This window comes from Barbus barbus (assembly GCF_936440315.1).
Source record: "Barbus barbus genome assembly, chromosome: 28".
NCBI classification, from domain to species: Eukaryota; Metazoa; Chordata; class Actinopteri; order Cypriniformes; family Cyprinidae; genus Barbus; species Barbus barbus.
Window position 1 is genome coordinate 29,748,375 of NC_136756.1, and position 24,006 is coordinate 29,772,380.

A 24,006-nucleotide genomic window follows, 5' to 3' on the forward strand; every position below is an offset into this window, starting at 1 on the left:
AATTTCTCATTTTAGGGGCTAAATATGACGTTGTTGGGGCTTGAACCCGCGGCAGCAACAGTGTTAAAGTCAGATATTTATACGGTTAAAGTAGCGCGATTGCGCGGGAAAACCGCAGACTTGGCAACACTGGCGTACAGTATACAGCGAGTCACGTGATTGGTCTGTCAGAAAGAGCGCGCTCTGACATATTTAAAAAGTCTCGCGGCGTCAAAGACCGTTTGCGATCTGTGATTGGCTGTGAGAATGTCACGGCGTCTGCCATTGGTTGGTTCTCGGCGCCAGCGCCGTCACGTCCTCTTCGCTGATTGGCTAGGCGCCGCGCTCGGGCGCGATTTCCAGCGCGGGAAACTACGGAGTGTGCTCGGGTCAGTGTATCGAGTTCAGCCAGAGAGACTGCAGCACGAGCCCGGAGTCAAAGGCGATACATGTAACATCGGGAATGACTGACTCTATAACACAGCGACTAACTGCACGGTAACGGCGGGATACTCCTCCAGATATTTTAACTAAACGGTTTTAAGCTTGATTTTAACTTGAGCGTTATTGGCGATGGCTGACAGCAAACATCAAGTGATCTTCTGTAACGACTCGCCGAAGAGAGTTCTGGTTTCCGTGATCAAAACGACTCCCATCAAACCGACAGCGGCGGAGTCTCTGATGCCCACCAGCCCCGGATTCAGTGATTTCATGGTTTATCCGTGGCGCTGGGGTGAGAACGCGCACAATGTGACTCTGAGCCCCGGATGTGGCAGCGGCTCTCCCGCCGAATCCTGCCCGGAACACCTCAAGGTGAGTGAAACAGGCTCTACTATATAACACAACTGCACTGATGCATACTATATAACACAACTGCACTGATGCATACTATATAACACAACTGCACTGATGCATACTATATAACGCAACTGCACTGTTATATTTTAATCAGCACGCATTATTGCTTTAGAGCGTCGGTTTAGCGCATTGTGTGTAAAAGGCGCGCTTTGAACGGGATTTAAATTCTCCTCCATTGTGCAGCAGCTGGAAGTTGGGCGTGACGTCAGACGCGCGCCAAAATGTTAGCGATTGTGCTTCTAGAAAAAAATACCGTTAACACAATCACACGCCGATAATATTTACTATATATATATAATTTTAATTTATTATAAAAAAATATCAAGTATCAGTTTGAAAGATTGCATATAATTATTTTAATTTACTTTTGTTAATCTTGGTAAATTATTTTATACTAGTCATTATTATTATTATTACTATTTTAAAAGTTTTATTTTTTGAGTTTGCCATGAATAAGGCGTATAATTATAAATACATCTGTAAGATTTACGTGATTATGACGTCACTGTCCATATTGCGTTGCAATATTAATAATAAGGTGTGGTGTTTTAGTATGCGGTAACTCTTTAGTTTAAAGTGTTCTTGTTACATGTACTTACTGTTATAATAACAATTAATTATGCATAATTACATGCCCTAATCCTAATCTTATAATAAGTACATGTAGCTAATTAATATTACTCAGAACTTAAATGTTTAATTTCACTGTAACAAGAACATCTTAAAATAGTGTAACCATAAATGAGGTGTTGATTTAATATGCTATTATTATGCATTATATTGTGTTATATCTGTTTATTGCATATAGCACTTCAAGTATGACATTTATGGATCATTATTCATATTTAATATGCGCCACACTGTTAGTATTTATAAAATATGAACTTATGCAGTGCTTTGTCAGTACATTTTTCTGTTTTGGTGTGTTTTCAGTATTTCATCTTTATTTATTTTGTATTTCAGTTTATTTGTACTTTTTGTAAAATGCAACTTTTAATGGAGCTATAAAAATAGTTAATTATTCTCTTGCACTTAGTAAAGTCAATATTATACATATTATACAATACAGATTTCAAAGCAGCTTCACAAGAAAATTACAGGATTAATATTGCAATATGCATCAATAATGAAAACAAACTGGATTTCATGTAAAGCAAGCTCTTAAAAAGACAATAGTGTCGTTACAAGGGTCAGTTTTTAAAACTGAGATTAAAACATCATCTGAAAGCTGAATAAATAAGTTTATGATAGGACAATATTTGGCTGAGATACAACTATTAGAAAATCTGGAATCTGAGGGTGCTAAAAAATCTAAATATTGAGAAAATCTCCTTTAAAGTTGTTCAAATTAAGTTCTTGGCAATGCATATTACTAATCAAAAATGAAGTTTTGATATATTTACGGTAGGAAATTGACTAAATATCTTCATGGAACATGATCTTAATATCCTAATGATTTTTGTCATAAAAGAGAAATGTATAATTTTGATCCATACAATGTATTGTTGGTTATTGCTACAGATATACCTGTGTTACTCATGACTGCTTTTGTGCTGCAGGGACACACACGTCTCATTCTGTCTAACATGCATGTTCCTGCTGTCTTATTTCAGGATGGCATTCGGCGCGGACGCCCGCGGGCAGACACCGTCCGAGAGCTGATCAACGAGGGCGAGAACTCCTCCAGCCGCATCCGCTGCAACATCTGCAATCGCGTCTTTCCCCGCGAGAAATCACTACAGGCGCACAAACGCACGCACACGGGTCAGTGCCGCCACAGTGAGCCGTGTTTGTGCTCCGATTACGGGTGTGCGATATATATCGTTTGCGATAATATCGTAATTGTTGTTTTAACGATGTGTGATTTGACATTATGGAGTATTTTGCAAAAACCATTTAAGCCACCTACAGAGTATGAATATTACATGAAGCACATTTAGAGTATGTTCTCACTGCATGATTCAGTCCATTAAATGCATTTAGAATGATCTCAAATTCAAGACATGGGGGCAGAAAATATACATTTATACCACTTCATATAGTTAATCAATTTCACATGAAGAGAGCGGGGGTTTTCTCCAAAACTGACCATGATTACAAATGTGATATTGATTTATTTATTTTTTATTATTATTACAACAGTTCAATGCGACTTGCATTTTAGACACCATATTGCCTGTTTTTGTTCCATTTCTACAACAAAATTCAGCGTCTCTGAGCAACATGAGTGTTTTGTTCCTGAATGAATCAGTCGTTTAAATGATTCGGTTCAATCTCAATGACTCACTTATGAACAGTGACGTGCTGCCACCTACTGGTGGGTTTAATTTCACATTCAAAGTACCTTTTTATTATTTTAATAATTTAAAATATCAGTATTCAGTTGTTTAATATATCAGAACATTATTTCTGCATGTGTAATTGCAGGTTAAATGCATTCATGTCCTGCACTAAACAGTGTGTAAACACATCTAAACACCTCTTCAGACGCAGCTTCTGTGTTTCCTCTGCATTGTGAAGATGAATTTTATTGATTCTGATTTAATTTGCTTGGTAACAGCCCAAATGTCTTATTATTCTAATTCACTGATTAAATTTAATATCTGACTCAAAAGATGATGCACAGTTTTAGAAAAAAATGGCTTTATAAAAGTAAAAATCAGTTTAAACTTATTGAAAATAATTAATTTCTATCAGTGAGAACTGACCACGACACAGAATATAAAGAATATCAGCAGTCCTTAAGATACCAGCAATCAATAAAATCCCAGAAAATAGAGAGATAATTTGTCAATATCGCACACCCCTAGTTCAGAGATCAGAACGAGAGCGCTAACGCTCCTCTTCCCGTCTCAGGTGAAAGACCATACCTGTGCGATTATCCAGACTGCGGGAAAGCGTTCGTCCAGAGCGGTCAGCTGAAGACCCATCAGCGCCTGCACACCGGAGAAAAACCCTTCGTCTGTTCGGAGAAAGGTGAGCGTTAGCATTCACTGCTTTCTAGGGTTGGGTATCGAAAACCGGTTACATTTTAGAACCGGTTCCAAATTTCCAAAAACCCATTTTTTCAATAAGACGCGTGCATTTCGGTTCTGCTTAACGATTTCTGTGTTCGCATTTTAATGGCATTTAAAGCTAGGGATGCACGATATTGGATTTTTCAACTCATTTTGCCGATACCGATATATTTCCTTTTGTTTGGAAACAACACCAAGTCTCTCCTGTGCTGAAATTATAAGCAAAGTATTTTTTAATTTTGGTTAGTTTTTTAACAAGACCTTAATTATTAGAATTAAATAAAAAATTAATAAAGAAGTTTTTTAACAGTACATTGAAGCTTTGAAAATAACCCCCCTGAAAGATGCAGTGTTAAACCTAACATTTTATTTTGAGATTTAACATTTGTTGATGGTCTAAATTCTGAAAATCTTTTAGAGCTCATGATGTGTTTAAAAAATAAAACGTATTACACATTAATGAATAAATCGGTATATATAAACTTATTTAATTTACAAGTGTCATGTTTGTGAATTTTTTCCTTCATGCAAACTATAGCTTCTGTCCATTAAATCAAAACACTCATTATTTTATGACATCAATTACTGCTTTATTTTATCAGAGAAACTGTCTAAATGTTATTTGTGTAGGCCAACAGCGCCCCCTACAGATTAAAACTCCTTACAGAGAAGGCGTTAGGACCCGGGGGAGGCTATTACTGTTGACTCTATCACACACCGAACGCTTCATTCTGTACGTGCTAGCATGAATCTAATCATCATTCAGACTAAACTTTGCTTCAAGAATGAGCCACACTGCTGATGTGATCTAATCTAAGTTAATGTATTCTTCTTATTGGCAAGACATCAGAATTTTTTATATCAGGCCGATGCCGATATTTACATTTAAAGCCATTATCGGCCGATTCCGATATCAGTCCGATAATGTCGTGCATCCTTTTTTAAAACGTTTTAAGTCCAAGAATGTAAAGAACAGCGGTCTCGGTGCGGATTCCCAACCTGTGTCCGTTCTTCAACCGTTCTGTGCATTTCACTGCAGAAAAGGATGTTTCCTGGCCAAGAACTGACTCTTTTTTTTCATGTTTATCAACCAGTGTGCAGAAAACTCAGTATATCTTCATAAACACAGCCGGTTGAGGAGGAGTTTATCGCTAAATGAAGAGTTCCTTCTACAATCATTCTATATTTTCCTTATAAAAAATAAAAAAAACCCAAGATTGCTTGAAGAACACAGATAAACCATATATGTGACCCTGGAGCACAAAACCAGTCATAAGGGTCAATTTTGTGAAATTGAGATTTATGCATCATCTAAAAGCTGAATAAATCATCTTTCCATTGTGCGTTTTATTCAGCAATAACTGGATATCTTTGTCCATATTAGGGATTTCATGGTGTGTGTCAGTGCTATTACTTCTGTGATGCATATGTGGCGTTTCTGCGCAAGAGCGCCCTCCGGCTTCCAGTATGAATTAAAATCATTACATAACATGTGTACTCAGTAATGCTCACAACACCCTATTTTGGGTAAAAATAGGAAAGATAATAATTTTCTCTAAAGCAGGATTCCCTGAATTATCGTCATTGATATCGTTATCGCAATAAATACCAGAAATATCATGATGTATTTTTAAGCCCATATCAACCATCCCTACTATGTACTATAACATGTAAAACGGGAACATGAAAGGAATGTTCTAAAAGCAACTCATGTAAACACCTTATTTATAATATAGTCTTGTTCAGAATAAGGTAAATAATTAATTTCTGATGTCCATGTAAACGTAGTCAGTGATAATCAGTAGCACTGGTTGGTTGATGTGTTTCAAAGCTTTGTTTTTCTCCTCGTGTGTTTCAGGTTGCAGTAGCAGATTCACGCACGCTAACCGTCACTGTCCCAAACACCCATACGCCCGGCTGAAGCGCGAGGAGCCCACGGGCGGCCCCGGGAAATCACAAGGAGCCGACAACCAGGCTGTGGCCGAATGGCTGGCGAGGTGAGTAAAAAACAAACACACACTCGAAGGGCTGTCCAAAACAAAATAATTAAAATTTAACCCACTTAATTACCATTTTTTTCCCCGGACATGAAAATATCCAGATGATGTGCCTTTGAAATAATCAATATTTTTTACATTTGTAATTTTTTTTTTTTTTGGAAAAGTGTGTCCGAAATTGTGTTTTATGGTCGGTCACAATTGTGGGATAATGTGTACTGAATTAACATATTTCTGCAGTCAAAAAATTGTTACATGTGACCCCGGACCACAAAACCAGTCATAAGAAATGTAGTTTTTCATTTTATCATGATTAATCGCATCAAAAAAAGTTTTTGCGTACATCATAATACATGTATGTGTACTGTGTATATTTATTATGTATATCTAAATACACACAGTATATATTTTGAAAATATTTACATGTGTATATACATTTATTATTATATTATATATAAATATATTTAATATATAACAGGGTGTCTGCAGGTCCTTAAAATGTCTTAAATTCAGATTAGATGGGTCTTAAATTTTTTGATCACATTACCGAGAAAATATCTTCAGTCTGGCAACAGACCGAAGATTTTTTTTCTTCCCCCGCGGTAGTTCAGTTACTGCGTCATGAGGCAGAATACAGGCAGAACTATCTTCTTTGTTTATAAAATATTTTAAGTTGACCAGTCTTCTAGCTAGTTTAAAATTAGCCTAAGTGACAAAAATTACCCAGTGATGCATTGAAACACGGGAATGATTCTTCTGATTTTATTACATTCAGTGAAAACAGCGATTCATAATGGATGGTGTATTTCTGGTATCAAGATCGTGCTGTTGAGGCTCCCTGTCTCTCTGCGAGACTTCAAAACAAATGAGTAACAGCACACACAAAGAAACGCCAAAAAACACACTGAGGTAAAAATCCTAAATGTTTAGTTTATTCATAACATGATATAGTTAAGTAACATCATGGCAAGGGAGCTATTTTGCTATTTTATGACAAGTAGTCAAATAGTTACTACATTTTAGACACAGTATTTATTGTTTTGTCCTATTTCACCAACGAAAATAGTTGCAAATAAAGATTACAGCAAAAGTATTGCACAATCTCCAAGCAACACTGGGCGGTGTTTTGTTACTGACCCTGCGTCCCAATCGGAAGGGCTCATCCCTATGCCCTAATCCCTTCAAAGGGTTTACCCTCTGGAGTGAGAGCTTCGAAGGGTTGAAGGGTGTAGGGGACCAAACAACTGTTTCTTGAAGTGCCCTTCTGCGTCATCATAACGCAAATATTCTGCGCAAAGGATCATGGGAGCCCGAAGTGTCCATCAGTTGTACACTTCGAAATCCTTTATTGCGAAGGGCCCTTTAAAGTGGCTAGTTTTGAGCACTTCGGTATGGAATGACCCTTCAATATGGCGGCCATGATTGTTTTCGTCCTTCGGAGGGCGATATATCCCGTTTGGAACGCACCGCACCGTCAATGATTCCACGTTTTGAGCAAATGGGTTGAATGACTCACTTAAGTGATTTACTGCCACCTACTGGTGGTGGTTGAGTATATTAAAGTACCCCCCCCCCCCAATTATTTTTGTATATTCATAAATGTTTTTAAAACATTAATCTCATTTATTGCAGTTGTAATTTTGCAATGTAAATTGTTTAATCTGACTGGTAACAGCCCTATAATGTAGCCTATATTGAATTTATTGATTGTTATAATTTGATATGATGATACATGCATTTAAAAAGGTTAACAATAGTCCTTCGTAAAGGTAAATAAAAATATGCAGTATTAAGTATGTAAAAGCTGATAGAACACTGAAAATATTGCTTCAGAATAAATAGTTTACAGCAACAGAAATCTTGGTGATGCTGTACATTTGTGGAGATATTTAGTATGCAATATTGTCTGCTGATATGAAAAGTTAATATGCATCTCGTAATAACAAATAGCATTTTTGACAGCGATGATTGTTTTCTTTTTACATTAAACATTCAATAATGTAATATAATGTGTATTGCTATTACAGGTTTAGGTCTTAAATTTCATACAAGGTGGTATTAAAAAGTCTTAAATTTAACTTGTTCATATCTGTAGAAACACTTTTCTTAAATATATACATGCGTTTGTATTTATATATACACAAAATATACACAGTACATGCATATATTATGTAAACAAAAACTTATTTTGGATGCGATTGGAGTTACCCAGCACTTTTTTTCTATTTTTTTTTTTTTTTTTTCATTGTTTTAATTTTGCATTAATGAGCGTGACGGTGTTTGTTGTCAGATACTGGCAGATGAGGGAGCAGCGGACGCCAGCGCCGACTAAAGCAAAGACACTGACTAAGACCACTATAGAGGATCAAGAGCAGCAGGATCCTCTGGACTTCCTTCCGTCCGACGAAGGTGAAGAAGAGGAGCAGGACGAAGAGAAGAGCGGCGGTGGAGGAACGGCACGGAGGCGTCTTCAAGAGCAGCGCGAGCGTCTTCACGGCGCACTAGCGCTCATCGAGCTGGCTAACAATCTCTCCGCCTGAGAAACACCAGCGACTTTCCTCGCCTTTGAGACCCGCCCGGGTTGATATAAGCTACAAGCACCTTATTTTGCTTCCTGTTGTACCTTTAGGCTGCTATGATGGTAGTGATATCATTATATGAAGAATGTTGTCGTTTTCTCAGCTTGTTAAGGAGATGATGAGACGTCTTGTTTGTTTCGTTGTGCACTTTTGTGGAAAGAGCGTTGGTTTCTCTGGGGTTTGTGTGCGAGATGTGATTTCAGAGTGTGTGTGTGTGTGTGTGTGTGTTGAAACAGGGTGCCGTGACTGACCTGCTAAAGATGAAGACTTACTGACGGCAGATGGCATAGCGCTTTTATACATTAGTCCCATTCGCTTCGTACGCTGTCTTCCATCACATTGGTCATGTTTAATCATGTATTTATTCTCTATTTAAAGCCACCGGCTCAGGCTTTGCAATAACGTCGATCAAACTAACCAGCTTTAAGATGCCGCATTGGTACACGCTTATAAACTAGTGTATAGAGTTGATGGGTAAACCGAAGAAGCACTTACGATATTAATCTAGGACTGTTTGCCTACACCCTTCCAAAGATCAAAATGAGATTCTGGGTCTAAAAATCCCTTCGGTGTCTTCACGATCCGTAACACTAAGTTTTTCTGTTCACGTGCTTCATTCGGTGGTTCGTTCCGATTAAATGATTTCATGGATTCGTTTGGAAACTGGAAAATGTTTGTCATTGGAAATTCGTTTTATAACAAATAATATATTCCCTCTCCCCCAAAACAATCCTTCGGAAAGCCGTGCTTTTACGAACTGATCCCAGAATGTAATGGAGCGTTTTATTCTGAGTTGTTCTGGTCGCTGTGCTCAAAGGACTTTGTAAATGTGTAAAGGGCTTTTCCTGATTAGTGTTAGCACTTCAAGTCTTCATTAAACGATATAAATCCGTTCTGGTTGTTGCATTTGTGTTTATTTAAATAACCACAAGAGAAACTGAAGTAACATGAAACTGGTTTTCGAGCAGCGAGGGATTTTTAAATATTGCACTCAATAAAACGGCAGTAAATGCAGATGCATTGTTGGTGGCAGAGCATCACGTTTTCTCCGGATCACTCTCTGTGATGTGAATGCTCTGTTTGTCTTCTGCCGGTTTGAGGTTCGACTCTGAGGAGACGCTGCTGTGAAACGTGATGTAGGAGTAAATCAGAGCCGCCGACATGCTGAGAACAAGAGAAACGCAGTGTTAGGAAACAATAGTGATGCACTGGAAATTATGCTAAAAATTAAAGTTTCCTACCATATATTCAGGCCCAAGAAGTTTGTCCATGAGAAGATATAGTCTCCACCAATAAACATCCCAATATACGTCACAGCAACGTTCTGAGAAAAAATACAAACAGAATGCTAAATATGCTAAAGGTTAGATATATTACATATGTGGCCCAGGAGCACAAAACCAGTCATAAGGGTACATTTTTTTTTTTTTAATTAATATATATACACACATCATCGGAAATCTGACAATAATTATCTTTCCATTGATGTATGGTTTGTTAGGATAGGACAATATTTGAAAATCTGGAATCTGAGGGAGCAAAAAAATCTAAATATTGAGAAAATCTCCTTTAAAGTTGTTCAAATGAAGTTCTTAGCAATGCATATTACTAATCAAAAATTAAGTTGTGATATATTTACAGTAGGAAACTTACAAAATATCATGGAACCTAATGATTTTTGTCATAAAAGAGAAATGTATAATTTTGATGCATACAATGTATTGTTGTCTATTGCTACAGATATACCTGTGTTACTCATGACTGCTTTTGTGCTGCAGGGACACATTATGGAGTATGATCGGCTAACTTTATATTATATACAGGGTTTTTGCAGGTTTTATGAAGGCAAATTTTTAAAACTAAAAGAAAATTTAAGGAAGAAAGGAAATGAATTACATCAATATGGTCTTTAAATGTCAATGTCTTGTATTAGTAATGCTTAAAAGTTTTAAAATACATCTAACAAAAAGTATTTTTCATTAATTTTACCAACAAAAATGGCTTAGATCGCACTGCAAAAACGAGGGTCCTTTTAGGGCCTTCATTTGTAGGACAAAAAAGACTTTAAGACCCACAGAAACTCATGAAAATATATTTTATCACAATAAATAATGAGGATATATATTTAGTTCAGATACTTTAATTGCCCCAACGACTGTGGTAGTTAGTGCCGTGTTATAATAACTGCAGAGGATGATGGAATACATCAAAATAAACCTGAAATGAGAAAATACTGGAGTTTAATGCACACACACATATATATTTACATATAAGAACCATATATTGTATAATAAAATACTACAAAGACATGAGTTGGACTCACCCCATGACACAAGACAATAAAAAATGAAATATGAACATCACAGACATCCATCCTTCAAAGGTTAGAGCCTTAAAACAAGAAGAAAATATTATGAGATGTGTTCAAATTCTCATTTCTATGGTTTAATTCTTCATCTTGAAGTTGTCGCTCACCTTCTGTAAATCTCCAGTGTAAGCGCTCGCCAGGACCGTCGGGATAATAATGATAAAAGCGTTATAAAACAAAACCCCATATTTACCAAGACCCTGAAACGACAGAAAATGAAGGCAAGCGTTCATGTGTGTTTGCATACGAGGTTTGACTGCAGGTCTGTGTTTAATCACAAGGGTGTGATGTTAAAGCTGTAAAGTTTACACCTAACGACTTGCGAAGTGTATTTTTAACCAAAACGAATCACTGTTATTTGATAACACCTAGTCACATTGATATCGGACAGCCTGCTGCAGGAGATATGATGCATGTGGCAAAGCTCAAAGCAACAGTTATCACTAGTTATTGTCAGAAATCATCCATCACTGATAACTCCTGCCGTCATAAAGCTGTCATGTACCTCCATCCCCAGTTTCTCCTTGGTGTAAACTCCATTAGCAGCCGTAAAGACGTCGTTTAGCAGAACAAACGTGTATCCTTCCGCATTGAAGGACAGGTCCGAGCTGAAGCAGTCGGGTCAGAGTTAATAAACACCTGTGTATGTATATATTATAGATACGTGACCCTGGACCACAAAACCAGTCATAAGTGTAATTTTTTTCTAAATAGTGATTTATCGCATCATCTGAAAGCTGAATAAATAATCTCTCCATTGATGTATGGTTTGTTATGATAGGACAATATTTGTCTGAGATACAACTATTTGAAAATCTGGAATCTGAGGGAGCAAAAAAATCTAAATATTGAGAAAATCTCCTTTAAAGTTGTTCAAATTAAGTTCTTAGCAATGCATATTACTAATCAAAAATGAAGTTTTGATATATTTACGGTAGGAAATTTACTAAATATCTTGATGGAACATGATCTTAATATCCTAATGATTTTTGGCATAAAAGAGAAATGTATAATTTTGATCCATACAATGTATTGTTGGCTATTTCTACAAATATACCTGTGTTACTCATGACTGCTTCTGTGCTGCAGGGACACATATATATATCTCATATTATCATTTATGATCTGTGTTCATGTACCTGGCTGCCACCAGAGCACCCACGACTATAGCCAAAACACTGCACACCAGCGACGGAGCGAAGCTTTTCCTGAAGAGATGAATACAGAAACACACACAGTCTTATGATGCAGTCAGGTTAACGCAACACCGCGTCACTTTTGGCCCTTTAGCAGTAAAAACATAAAGCTACAAGTTGCTTGCGTTGGAACACGCGAGTTCTGCGACATTAAAACTCTCTAATAACCAAAGACAGACAGATATCTGAAAACATCTTACAGAGCAGGTAAGAACTGAATGCTGTTGTTTTGACTTTATTTAATTGTTTTAACTGCTGACTTTAGATATAATGAATGACTGCTATTCATATCAGATAACGGTGGAAACTATAACTTTTCATGGCTATTTATAGGCCAGTACAGACCAGAGAAGGAAGTGTTTCAGAGATTGGCAGTTATCAACATAAACATTGTTTTGTGAAGCTAGCAAATGCTACACAAACTATGTTGGTTCATGTTTTATTACGCATATTGTTGCTCTACATTTTCGCATGCAAACTCTTTCTGAGCTTCGTTTGTAGAAATCTTTCCCGCCGCCCGCCCACACACACACACACTATATATCAATGTGTGTGTGTGTGTATTTTCCCAAATATGATTAAAGTCTCTAAAAATATTTTAAATATTACCAAAAAATAAAATTTGCTCTAAAATATATGTAAAAATATTTTCCACCAACATATTTGTTTGAAAAAAATTGTTATATTTTGAAATAAATGTATCAAGCCCCGACTATAACATGTGTGAACATTTAACACAGCTGACTAAAAATAAACAATGAATAATACTAAGACTGTAAGTGTATTTTCTTGCCTCTGAAATATATTTGTGTATTTTTTTTACGTATGGTTGACAGAATCAAAATACAAATAATTATTACATGCTTGCTTACCTTAAGGATTTAAGGGTTTTATGGTGTACTTGCTCATTATTTTACATTTTTGAACAAAAAAGTGCCATTGTAGCTGTAAGCATAATTCAAATAAAAACATATTTTCACTAAAAGAAAGCATATACCTCAGTATCCTGGATTCCATAATCATTGTGAGTAAAATGGTGAATTTCCTGAGCACGGTGAACATGGGTAAGCTGAAAAACACAATACAGCAGCTTCATATCAGTTTGTGTTTATGCAAAACTCTTGTGTTTCTGTGCATTTACCTGAGTTTCTTAGTTCCTCCCAGTCCAGTCACGTGATTCCCCACATACAGCAATGGCAGAGGAAAAATCTACAGGATAGAAAAATACATAATCACAATGCAATAAAAATAAAAATGCACATAATAAATCAATTATAAACTACCTTTGCAGGAATACTTTTGTCAAAGTCCTGAAAATGGATTGCTTTGTTCATTTTGGCAACATATAGAATGATGATTGTAGCTGTCATCTATGAATAAAAACAAAATAATATCAGAGAGATTCGTATGTTTGCATAAGTTTTTAAAACTGGATAATATTTCTCACCTGCCCAATTCCCAGAAACATAAAGGAGGGAAACCTATTAAAATAACACACATTATAATTATGATAATGCATATGTTGTTCTTCTAATATGATTCTAATATCACTCACTTGTACTCGGTTAAAATACTTTTATTGACCACGATGATGAAAAACGAGGAAAAGGCGTAAAAGACGGCGGAAACAAACTTCATGAGTCTCGCGCGTTTAACCTCGTCGTTTAACTTCATGTTTGTTTCGGTTCCTTCAGTCGGTTTTCGCTTCTTTCGCCGGTCTGGAGACTAACATGCTGTACTTATATCTGAAACCAGTCCGGAGAAACGTTGCATAATCAAACGTCAGTTAATAATTCATTAAACGATACAAACCGAACGAGTCCAAAATGAGAACTAACTCAAGGGGGCGGGGCTTCGGGATGGGCGGGGCTTGGTGGCGCGGAAACGGCTTCTGATTGGTCGAGTTGAATGTGTCAATATTCAGTGCCTCTTATTAAAATAGTAAAAGAACATTACATTATGAGAAAACATGGGAAACAAATAACAGGTAAATGGAAGAATCACAGGAATAAGTGAATCGTAAATCAGTGAGAAAATAGATGGGTTTGCAAATGAGATGAGGCCAGGTGAAACCTGAAACAGGTGAAACTAGTCAAACTAGTCACTTAGGCTAGTTAGTCATTTTGTTAATCACGAATCAGAGACGGACTTTAAGGCAATAAGCATTATTCGTTTCTGTTAAGCTGTTTTCGTGTTTTATGAAAAGCACTGAATAATGAATTTGACTTGTTTCAGTCGTTTTCCAGGTTTATAAGCCTGCTGATGTGTTTTTGGGCTGAAAGACTAAACATTTGATGCTTACAGCATCTTTTTACCATCATATTTATATAGGATTATTTTTATGTCCTGGAAAAGACAAACAACTTTGACACATGAAACAATCATTAGTTTGCAAATAATAATAACATATGTGACCCTGGAGCACAAAACCAGTCATAAGGGTCAATTTTTTAAAATTGAGATTTATGCATCATCTGCTGAATAAATAATATTTTCATAGATGTATGGTTTGTTAGGATAGGACAATATTTGAAAATCTGGAATCTGAGGGTGCAAAAAATCTAAATATTGAGAAAATCTTCTTTAAAGTTGTTCAAATGAAGTTCTTAGCAATGCATATTACTAATCAAAAATGAAGTTTTGAGATATTTATGGTAGGAAATTTACTAAATATCTTCATGGAACATGATCTTAATATCTAATGATTTTTGGCATAAAAGAGAAATGTATAATTTTGATCCATACAATGTATTGTTGGCTATTGCTACAGATATACCTGTGTTACTCATGACTGCTTTTGTGCTGCAGGGACATATATAATATAGTGTTTGCTGTAGTATAAATGAGTTCGGTCTGATGGTGAATCCTCCACTAGATGGTGCTGAGAAACAGCATGTGGTGTTCACTATATAGGGAACGAGTTAGCTATTGTGAACAACAGTGTAAAAGTCCAACAAAGGAAGAAAGTAATTGGAAAAAAACAGATAAATAAGATTCTGTGGCCAGTTTCATAAACTTAGGCTATGTACTGTGCTCTTAAGAGTTTGAGCAGCTAGCAATAGACAAGGTTTTTTGTTTGTTTGTTTGTTTTTAATTTAGTTAAAGTAGCTACAAGACAAACAATACAAGGCAGATATAAAGCAGTGTACAGTTTAAAGCATGTAAGACAGAATAACAACAACAAAATATAAAATGAGCATAAACATAAATATGGAAGAAAAAAATATCAGGGATAATCAGTCTTACTGCTGTAAAACAAACAAAACAAACAGACACCATTACAATATTAGTAATGGTTTGAATGGTTATAATGGGACTTGTATTGGTTTTAATGGAAACATAATGGACCCTGTTGGTCTCTACTGGTAACTGGTGTCCTTCTATTGGTGGCTCGTTAAAACCAATAAATCCTATGGAATATGTCCCAAAACACACTACAGAAACCCATTTTGTAATGGTTAAAAATGGATGGTTTGTAATGGTGTTTGTAGTGGAAAGCATTCAAATGTTCTGTGATGTTTTATTTGATTTGATTGTTTTCAGTAGGGGCATAAGCCTATATCAGTTATACAGTGGTATAACCCTTCTCTCGTGCCCCCTCAAAAATAATCAGTGCATGATGCCCCTGACACTACAATACAAAATTATTTGTCAAATAAATGAAACATGATGAAACATTCATTTTAGTTGAAATTGTTATAGATTACTTCTAGAGATTACAGTGATACATGACATGGTGAAAAATGACAGAATGAATAATAGGCCTATTTAGATTCATTTTAAATTGTGCCCCCTAAAAGCACAAGTGGCCCCTGTCTGGCCCCCCAGTTACTGTGCTCTAGAACGGCCCTTGGCTGTCATTAAACCGAGAGAAACTTAAACTCAGATGTTTTTCAGTTCTTCTTTCCACATAAATTACTCATCGTAAAGGGACGGTTGAGCCAAAAAGGACAATCCTGGTTACTCATCCACCCTCATGTCGCTCCAAACCTGTAGTAGTGTGAGTAAATCATGATGGAATTTGCATTGTTTTGTGAATTAACCCTTTAATATAACATTTAATGAATGGATGAATAAAAAAATGAATAAAAGAAAGAAAAGAAAAAGAAGTACACTGTCAAAAAAAAATAAAAGTTGAGCAAACTTAAAAGTTAAAGTTTCTAAAAAATAAGTTGAGAAAACCCAAAAATCTGTTGAAGCTGGTTGCCTTAAACTTTTAAGTTTAAAACAAATGTGTTAAATGGAAGTAAATGTTTTGTTCAGTTATGCAGATATGCTTGCAGCTCATGAAAAACTCCATTACAGAACTATTTTGTTAGCTAATAATAAATAAAGCAGCTGTGTCCAGCTGTATTATGTGAGTGGGCGGAGTCTACATCAGTCAATCAATGAGAAATCCAGCATTCTCATTGGCAGAGGGGTGAGTGGGCGGAGTCTACATCAGTCAATCAATGAGAAATCCAGCAGTTTCATTGGCAGAGGGGTGAGTGGGCGGAGTCTACATCAGTCAATCAATGAGAAATCCAGCATTTTCATTGGCAGAGGGGTGAGTGGGCGGAGTCTACATCAGTCAATCAATGAGAAATCCAGCATTTTCACTGGCAGAGGGGTGAGTGGGCGGAGTCTACATCAGTCAATCAATGAGAAATCCAGCATTTTCATTGGCAGAGGGGTGAGTGGGCGGAGTCTACATCAGTCAATCAATGAGAAATCCAGCATTTTCACTGGCAGAGGGGTGAGTGGGCGGAGTCTACATCAGTCAATCAATGAGAAATCCAGCATTTTCATTGGCAGAGGGGTGAGTGGGCGGAGTCTACATCAGTCAATCAATGAGAAATCCAGCATTTTCATTGGCAGAGGGGTGAGTGGGCGGAGTCTACATCAGTCAATCAATGAGAAATCCAGCATTTTCACTGGCAGAGGGGTGAGTGGGCGGAGTCTACATCAGTCAATCAATGAGAAATCCAGCATTTTCATTGGCAGAGGGGTGAGTGGGCGGAGTGTACATCAGTCAATCAATGAGAACTCCAGCATTCTCATTGGCAGAGGGGTGAGTGGGCGGAGTGTACATCAGTCAATCAATGAGAACTCCAGCATTCTTATTGGCAGAGGGGTGAGTGGGCGGAGTCTACATCAGTCAATCAATGAGAACTCCAACATTTTCACTGGCAGAGGGGTGAGTGGGCGGAGTCTACATCAGTCAATCAATGAGAAATCCAGCATTTTCACTGGCAGAGGGGTGAGTGGGCGGAGTGTACATCAGTCAATCAATGAGAAATCCAGCATTTTCACTGGCAGAGGGGTGAGTGGGCGGAGTGTACATCAGTCAATCAATGAGAAATCCAGCATTTTCATTGGCAGAGGGGTGAGTGGGCGGAGTCTACATCAGTCAATCAATGAGAAATCCAGCATTTTCATTGCCAGAGGGGTGAGTGGGCGGAGTCTACATCAGTCAATCAATGAGAACTCCAGCATTCTTATTGGCAGAGGGGTGAGTGGGCGGAGTCTACATCAGTCAATCAATGAGAACTCCAACATTTTCACTGGCAGAGGGGTGAGTGGGCGGAGTCTACATCAGTCAATCAATGAGAAATCCAGCATTTTCACTGGCAGAGGGGTGAGTGGGCGGAGTGTACATCAGTCAATCAATGAGAAATCCAGCATTTTCACTGGCAGAGGGGTGAGTGGGCGGAGTCTACATCAGTCAATCAATGAGAAATCCAGCATTTTCATTGGCAGAGGGGTGAGTGGGCAGAGTCTACATCAGTCAATCAATGAGAAATCCAGCATTTTCATTGGCAGAGGGGTGAGTGGGCGGAGTCTACATCAGTCAATCAATGAGAAATCCAGCATTTTCACTGGCAGAGGGGTGAGTGGGCGGAGTCTACATCAGTCAATCAATGAGAAATCCAGCATTTTCATTGGCAGAGGGGTGAGTGGGCGGAGTCTACATCAGTCAATCAATGAGAAATCCAGCATTTTCATTGCCAGAGGGGTGAGTGGGCGGAGTCTACATCAGTCAATCAATGAGAAATCCAGCATTTTCACTGGCAGAGGGGTGAGTGGGCGGAGTCTACATCAGTCAATCAATGAGAAATCCAGCATTTTCATTGGCAGAGGGGTGAGTGGGCGGAGTCTACATCAGTCAATCAATGAGAAATCCAGCATTTTCACTGGCAGAGGGGTGAGTGGGCGGAGTCTACATCAGTCAATCAATGAGAAATCCAGCATTTTCATTGGCAGAGGGGTGAGTGGGCGGAGTCTACATCAGTCAATCAATGAGAAATCCAACGTGAGTATATCTTATTATTTATTATATAATTATATATATATATATAAAAAAACTTGCTACATGTATTACATTAAGCTAACTGAGACTTGTTATAGCACTTGCATATTAGATTGCTTCCGTTGTCATCATTTGTAAGTCGCTTTGGATAAAAGTGTCTGCTAAGTGACTAAATGTAAATGTATGTTAAAAAATAAGACTTAAAAACAGTATCTGAGAAGTGTTCAGAATATAAAAGTCTAATGCTCTAATGTTTTTGTTTGATTGAATGTTGTGTTTTACACACAGCCTACTTTCCTAATTGCTCATCAAATCATGTAAAGTTACTAATGTACATCATTTCATTTGTTTGAGTTCATGTGAAAAAACAACCAACATATAGCCAAAACTGAAAAAAAGAATTTTATTGCATTAAAAAGCAGAGCATGCAAAGATTATATACAGAATATTGTAGTAAAATTTTGTAATAAGGACTTTTAAAACATGCAATGCAACAAGTGCTGAAACCGCTGGTAGATTAATGCATTATAAGACAGATGATGATGTTCATTCAGCCTTTGCTTGAGTCCGTTTGGAGTTGAGATGCTTGAGCTTCTTCAATCTTGTCAAGACTCCGAGATCAGCACAGATCCACTTGTTTTTGATGTGTAATCTGTAGAGCAGTAAACACAGTTAATACAGGAGCACAGGACTGGCTTGTGTTTGTGTGTTAAACACTCACATCACTGCATCGATGTCACAGGGACCAGATTTGTGCTGGATCTCATGTTTGGAGACCAAAAGCAGCGTTCTCAAAGGGATTTTCTTTGAAACTCTCAAACAACAACTTGGAAGGGCATCAACTGGAACAAAAGCAACATCTGGTATTGAATGAGAGTTAAATCTTCTCCTAACAAAAGCACACACTTCCTGTAGAATGAGCTCAAAAAACAAGAAGGGCAGAGACAGACAAGTCTTCAATTATAGGGCATGTTTGATGTTCCCATAAAGCAGAGCGGTGCGTGTCACGACAGTGTCCCTGCTGTCCACACTGACTCACCGTCTATTCAAGCTGCTTTATAGGTATGTGTGTCTCTGGCTTTACTGACACCGTTCTGACTTACAGGAGCATACTGATGCTGTAGCATGGGTTCCAGTCCCAGAGAATGCATGAGCTTTACTTTGGGCTAATTTCTGGTCAAAAATTACTGGCCTTTTAAAAATTATTTGTAAACCAGTCATTATGCTTTTTAAAAATGATTGATCTGAGTTCATGCACCTCAGTTTTTGAGTGAAAAGGTATTATTTGTGGATGGTTTTTGCATGAGCTCAGATCAATGAAGCGTACGATAAATAAAAAATCCTCTCCGAGGTAAAATGATTGGAACACATGAAGCTCGTTTCTGCCATGAAAAAAAATAAAACAAATAAAAATTGTATTAAGAGTTAATTGAGTTAAATAGTAAGAGTTAAATGTGATTAGCTTTTTTAAATCTAAATTCTGACTTTCTCATAGTTTTGAGGCAAAAAGTTGTAATTGCCTTCATTTTTATAAACTATAATATAAATTATTTACAATATAAGTTCTGAGATATAAACTTTTATGCAGAATTGCAAGATATAAACTCATGAGAAAAATAAGTTTGCGATTTTTGTTTTTTTTTTTGTTTTTTTTCTGCTATGAAGTAATAATAAAAAGGTCATTTTTTATTTCACAGTTTTGACATTTTTACTTGCAATTCTGAGTTTATATCATGCAATTCTGAGAAAAAACGTGCTAAAAAGTTGCAAGGGTTAATAAAAAATGTGCACATTGCATTAATGTAATCAACACTGAGCTGAATTGAGCTGAATAGCAATACTTATGTTTTTAGAGAATACAGAATCTGTACTGTATGAAGCGTTATAGAAATAAATGTGACTGACTTTAGGTAAAAGCAGCAAATGCATAACCCTAAATTGCACTAACCTAAACATTTAATAAAAGTCAATATTACATTTTGCAATTTGCATCAACAATATAAAGTGGTAAAGATGATCCTCATGTGAGATCTGTTTGATTCTGACCTTCAGTGCTGGTGAGGATGATGATGGTGACGCAGAAGAGCAGCAGGACAGACGTTACTCTGAGCTCCATGGTTGAACAGCATTGAGTGTGAATGAACAGAGAAAAGCTGATTTAAAGCCATGCATGCGAGTCCCGTTCCGCCCTCATAACCCGGCCTGCCCGGACTCATCAGCAATCACACCAAAGAAAACACTTTTACAAATCAGTTATGAAATCTTTTATAGCAGACGAAATATTCCCCGCAGCGCCTCATTCAGGTGAATGTGAAGGAGCCGTTTGCTGCAGGTTATGCGTGACGCTGATGTCATTAGGAGTGTTTCTCAGGAGTGTGTTGATTTATGTTGTTCGTTACGGTCAGATACATGTCACTGGGTGTGTTCAGTAATTGCATCGGATGTTCAAGCTTGTCTGTTTTACTTTCTTTCTTGATTTTGCTACAGGAGCAGAGTTTCACCCTTGACCTTACAAGAAATCCCACTTATTAGAAAACGATACTCATATTCAGTGCAAAAAATGGCTTTGCCACAGAAGAGTGTCATCTAAAGGGATCAATTAACTGATATATTATAAATAGTTTGAGTTTCTGAGTTTACATCTTGCAATTTGTGTTTTTTTGTATTTATGCCACGAAATAAAAATAAAACAGTTAAGTTTTTATCTTACAATTCTGACTTTTTTGCGTGCAATTCTGAGAAAAAAAGTCAGAATTATTTATATATATATATATATATATATATATAAAAAACAAAGACTATTGAAAAATGTTAACTATTGATAATTAAAACAATTAGTTCTGAAATTTAAGTGCAGTTTTTGAGTGAAGATGGTTTCCACACCAGTTTTTATATTATTTATTATATATGATTTAAAAATATTTGAAAATGAAATATTATATATATATATATATATATATATACTCTAATTATTTGTAAATTAATACATAAGATATATAATAATATATAATATAACTTAACATAAAAATATTATATTTTAAAAATAAAAAAATATGTATTTAAATATTTTATTTAACAATTATCATCAGCACCGTTATTATCATCATCATCATTATTATTATTATTATCATTATCATTATTGTGATTGTAGTTTGTAACGAACCAAAATAATATCTTGTCAAAATGAAACCTGCGGCACGTGTTTGGCTTTAATTCTCTCTTGTGCTTCTGTCACTTTCCTTTTCTTTTGTATGCAACTCCTTCCTCTGGTTTTCTGACATCTGTGGTAAATCATCTGAATGCCTTTGGTTTCCAGGTTTTACAGTGATTAAAGCGTAAAGCTAAATATCGTGTATAATTCATCTTTTAATAAAAGGGTATCAAACCTGATCTGCAGGATCTGTCAGACTCAGAAATACAGTTGGAGGGTCTGCAGGAGCTGGGTAATTATTCTCAGAAATCTCTGAATTATCATCACACAAAGGCAGAAACAGGTCACACAGCTTCTGGGACAATAAACTCAAACCAAAGCCCTTGAAATAACAAACGAGCCAAACAGATTGACTTTCACGTCCGTTTACTACATACAGTATTTACACAGACAGCGCTGAGCAGAGCAACACGTGTGAATGAAGGAGCTACAGACGCGGATCGCATCAGAAGGGTCTTGGTCTCCGAGAGGCCAGATTGAGCAAACGCAGCAGCATTTCTCCAGAAACACCCTTCAGAGCCACGCCGTCTTCAGACTGATGAGAGCCCACGTCTTCAGAGCAATCTGGATCCAGAACACAGCTCTCTGGAAGACAGAAAACATGCATTAGGCACAAATACCTGTCGTAGTGAGATGTGCAGAGCTTGAGATTGAGTTCAAGGATCAGAGTTTGTGTGTAATGTGACATGATGCCCACCGGAGTCGCAGCAGACGCCTGGAGCTGCGCATCGGCCCCGGGTCCCGCAGGTCCTCCCGCCCGTCTCGCAGGGGCCCGGCTGCAGATTCTCCTCCATGCAGCTCAGCGTCTCTGGAGACCCGAGGAGACAACCCAGACCGGCCCCACAGCAGATACTGGGGCCCAAACAACGGCCCTGATTCCCCGGACCACACGCCGGACACTACACACACACACACACACACACACACAGAGAGAGAGACAGAGAACAGAGAAACACACACATTGTGAAAAGTGGGTTCATCCCATAGGTGTAATGGTTTTTATACTGAACAAACTGTGTGTGCTATTGCCCTACACCTACACTACACCTAAACTTAGCCCTCACAGGAGACTGTGCATTTCTACTTTCCCCAAAAATACTCACTCTGTATGATTTATAAACGTTTTGAAAAGTGGGGACATGGGTCGATGTCCTGAAAAGTCACCTTCACCTTGTAATACCTGTTACACCCATGTCATTACACACATTTGTGAAAATTATTATAAAAATCAAGATGCTTCATGATTAAAATGGAACACAGTTGATATAATGAGCACAACTGTAACATTTTTACAAACATTTGTAATACATTTAATAGTCAATATTTAAAAATGAAAATACATCAACTTAAAATGAAAAATAAAGTTTTTTATTTTTCACTTATCGTTTATTTTATTTCAAGTAATGAAAATAGTTTTCATGTTTTACTTTTTTAAAAATATATTTTAATTAGTTTTTATTTAATTTTTTTTATATGTGTTTTTATACATTTTTATTTCAGTTTTAGTCATTTTAATGCATCAAGTTAAATATATATGAGAAATGTTCCAACAAGCTGAAATAAATTAAATGTAACTTTTATAGAATGTATTCTATTTCAGTTAACATTTATTTCAAGTAACAAAATGTTTTTTTTTTAATGGTTTCAGTTTTAGTTTGAAACACACATGAAACATAAAACTACAACAATGTAATACTTACTCAACATGAAATATTGATAAATATTTTGTTGCTAATAGTGCATTATATTTTTTATGCAGTGATGAATATTATGAATGTTTCAGCTTATTTAAATGAAACACAGAGTGAATGTTTAGCAGATGAACTTGAAATGAAAGACATTCCGGATTCCCTCAAACTGCTTATAAAGCTGCTTATAATGTCCACAGTATTGCTGATGATGCTTATGATGAAGATGATGCTGATGATGAAGATGTTGCTGATGAGGAAGATGATGCTGATGATGAAGATGATGATGATGATGCTGAAGATGATGATGAAGATGCTGCTGATGATGAAGATGTTGCTGATGAGGAAGATGATGCTGATGATGAAGATGATGATGATGATGCTGAAGATGATGATGAAGATGCTGCTGATGATGAAGATGATGCTGATGATGAAGATGCTGCTGATGATGCTGATGCTGATGATGATGAAGATGCTGGTCTGTACCTGTCTGACGGGCTCTGGCTGGGATCTCTTGCCTCCTCGGGGGCAGTTCTGGATGTAGCAGGCGGATGAGAGCGCGGAGAGCGCCAGCAGACAGAGGACACACGCGGACAGCAGAGAGTCGGACATCTCGACACACACTGATGCTCTGATGCTCTCGGACGCTTATATAGAGCTGCAGCATCAGCACCAGCAGAGCTCCTCCTCATCCAGACATCAGTCTCACTCTTACAGCTCCATTACACTTTTTCTCAACTGCTTACAAAATCATCACTTGTCACTAGTGCTGTCAAACAATTAATCACATCCAAAATAAAAGTTTTTGTTTACGTAGAATATCT

At 37.0% G+C, this 24,006-nt stretch overlaps 4 protein-coding genes across 6 annotated transcripts; 1 reads left to right on the forward strand and 3 right to left on the reverse strand.

Annotated features, from left to right (window-relative positions):
- The first annotated feature begins 339 nt into the window (after nucleotides 1-339).
- Nucleotides 340-9,323, forward strand: znf367 (zinc finger protein 367). Of its 3 annotated transcripts, XM_079381873.1 has the most exons (6): nucleotides 347-477; nucleotides 564-792; nucleotides 2,451-2,601; nucleotides 3,694-3,813; nucleotides 5,713-5,851; nucleotides 8,142-9,323. In XM_079381873.1, exons 1-6 carry the CDS (start codon nucleotides 443-445, stop codon nucleotides 8,389-8,391), a joined length of 924 nt encoding a protein of 307 aa, XP_079237999.1. In that variant the 5' UTR covers nucleotides 347-442; the 3' UTR covers nucleotides 8,392-9,323. The 3 variants fall into 3 exon arrangements, with proteins under 3 accessions (XP_079238001.1, XP_079237999.1, XP_079238000.1); XM_079381875.1 differs by lacking the exon at nucleotides 3,694-3,813 and having other exon boundaries at nucleotides 340-477; XM_079381874.1 differs by lacking the exon at nucleotides 347-477 and having other exon boundaries at nucleotides 488-792.
- Nucleotide 9,324: 1 nt separating this feature from the next.
- Nucleotides 9,325-13,855, reverse strand: slc35d2 (solute carrier family 35 member D2). Its single transcript, XM_079381872.1, has 12 exons — nucleotides 13,550-13,855; nucleotides 13,442-13,475; nucleotides 13,278-13,364; nucleotides 13,136-13,203; nucleotides 12,992-13,063; nucleotides 11,938-12,006; nucleotides 11,304-11,406; nucleotides 10,906-10,998; nucleotides 10,754-10,821; nucleotides 10,569-10,647; nucleotides 9,672-9,754; nucleotides 9,325-9,594 (listed from the first exon to the last, which is right to left on the reverse strand). Exons 1-12 carry the CDS (start codon nucleotides 13,666-13,668, stop codon nucleotides 9,468-9,470), a joined length of 1,002 nt encoding a protein of 333 aa, XP_079237998.1. The 5' UTR covers nucleotides 13,669-13,855; the 3' UTR covers nucleotides 9,325-9,467.
- Nucleotides 13,856-18,673: 4,818 nt separating this feature from the next.
- On the reverse strand, nucleotides 18,674-20,497 carry ccl27a (chemokine (C-C motif) ligand 27a). Its single transcript, XM_079381930.1, has 3 exons — nucleotides 20,330-20,497; nucleotides 19,005-19,125; nucleotides 18,674-18,935 (listed from the first exon to the last, which is right to left on the reverse strand). Exons 1-3 carry the CDS (start codon nucleotides 20,397-20,399, stop codon nucleotides 18,830-18,832), a joined length of 297 nt encoding a protein of 98 aa, XP_079238056.1. The 5' UTR covers nucleotides 20,400-20,497; the 3' UTR covers nucleotides 18,674-18,829.
- Nucleotides 20,498-21,939: 1,442 nt separating this feature from the next.
- avp (arginine vasopressin) lies at nucleotides 21,940-23,794 on the reverse strand (the record flags this gene model as incomplete). The annotated part of the gene is made up of 3 exons (XM_079382537.1): nucleotides 21,940-22,079; nucleotides 22,192-22,393; nucleotides 23,669-23,794. The coding sequence occupies 3 exons, from the start codon at nucleotides 23,792-23,794 to the stop codon at nucleotides 21,940-21,942; spliced, it is 468 nt and encodes a 155-aa protein (XP_079238663.1).
- Nucleotides 23,795-24,006: the final 212 nt, after the last annotated feature.

Bases quoted from the DNA above. Each gene is read 5' to 3' on its own strand.
- slc35d2 (XM_079381872.1), bottom strand. From the start codon at position 13,668: ATGAAGTTAAACGACGAGGTTAAACGCGCGAGACTCATGAAGTTTGTT. The intron at 13,476-13,549 runs GTGAGTGATATT...TTATTTTAATAG, and splicing joins AGTATTTTAACCGAGTACAA to GTTTCCCTCCTTTATGTTTC. The intron at 12,007-12,991 runs GTATATGCTTTC...TCATCTCTTCAG, and splicing joins ATGGAATCCAGGATACTGAG to GAAAAGCTTCGCTCCGTCGC.
- znf367 (XM_079381873.1), top strand. From the start codon at position 443: ATGACTGACTCTATAACACAGCGACTAACTGCACG. The intron at 793-2,450 runs GTGAGTGAAACA...GTCTTATTTCAG, and splicing joins CCTGCCCGGAACACCTCAAG to GATGGCATTCGGCGCGGACG. The intron at 5,852-8,141 runs GTGAGTAAAAAA...GTTTGTTGTCAG, and splicing joins GTGGCCGAATGGCTGGCGAG to ATACTGGCAGATGAGGGAGC.
- ccl27a (XM_079381930.1), bottom strand. From the start codon at position 20,399: ATGGAGCTCAGAGTAACGTCTGTCCTGCTGCTCTTCTGCGTCACCATC. The intron at 19,126-20,329 runs GTCAGAATCAAA...CTTTTGTTCCAG, and splicing joins CATCCTCACCAGCACTGAAG to TTGATGCCCTTCCAAGTTGT. The intron at 18,936-19,004 runs GTGAGTGTTTAA...ACTGCTCTACAG, and splicing joins TGTGACATCGATGCAGTGAT to ATTACACATCAAAAACAAGT.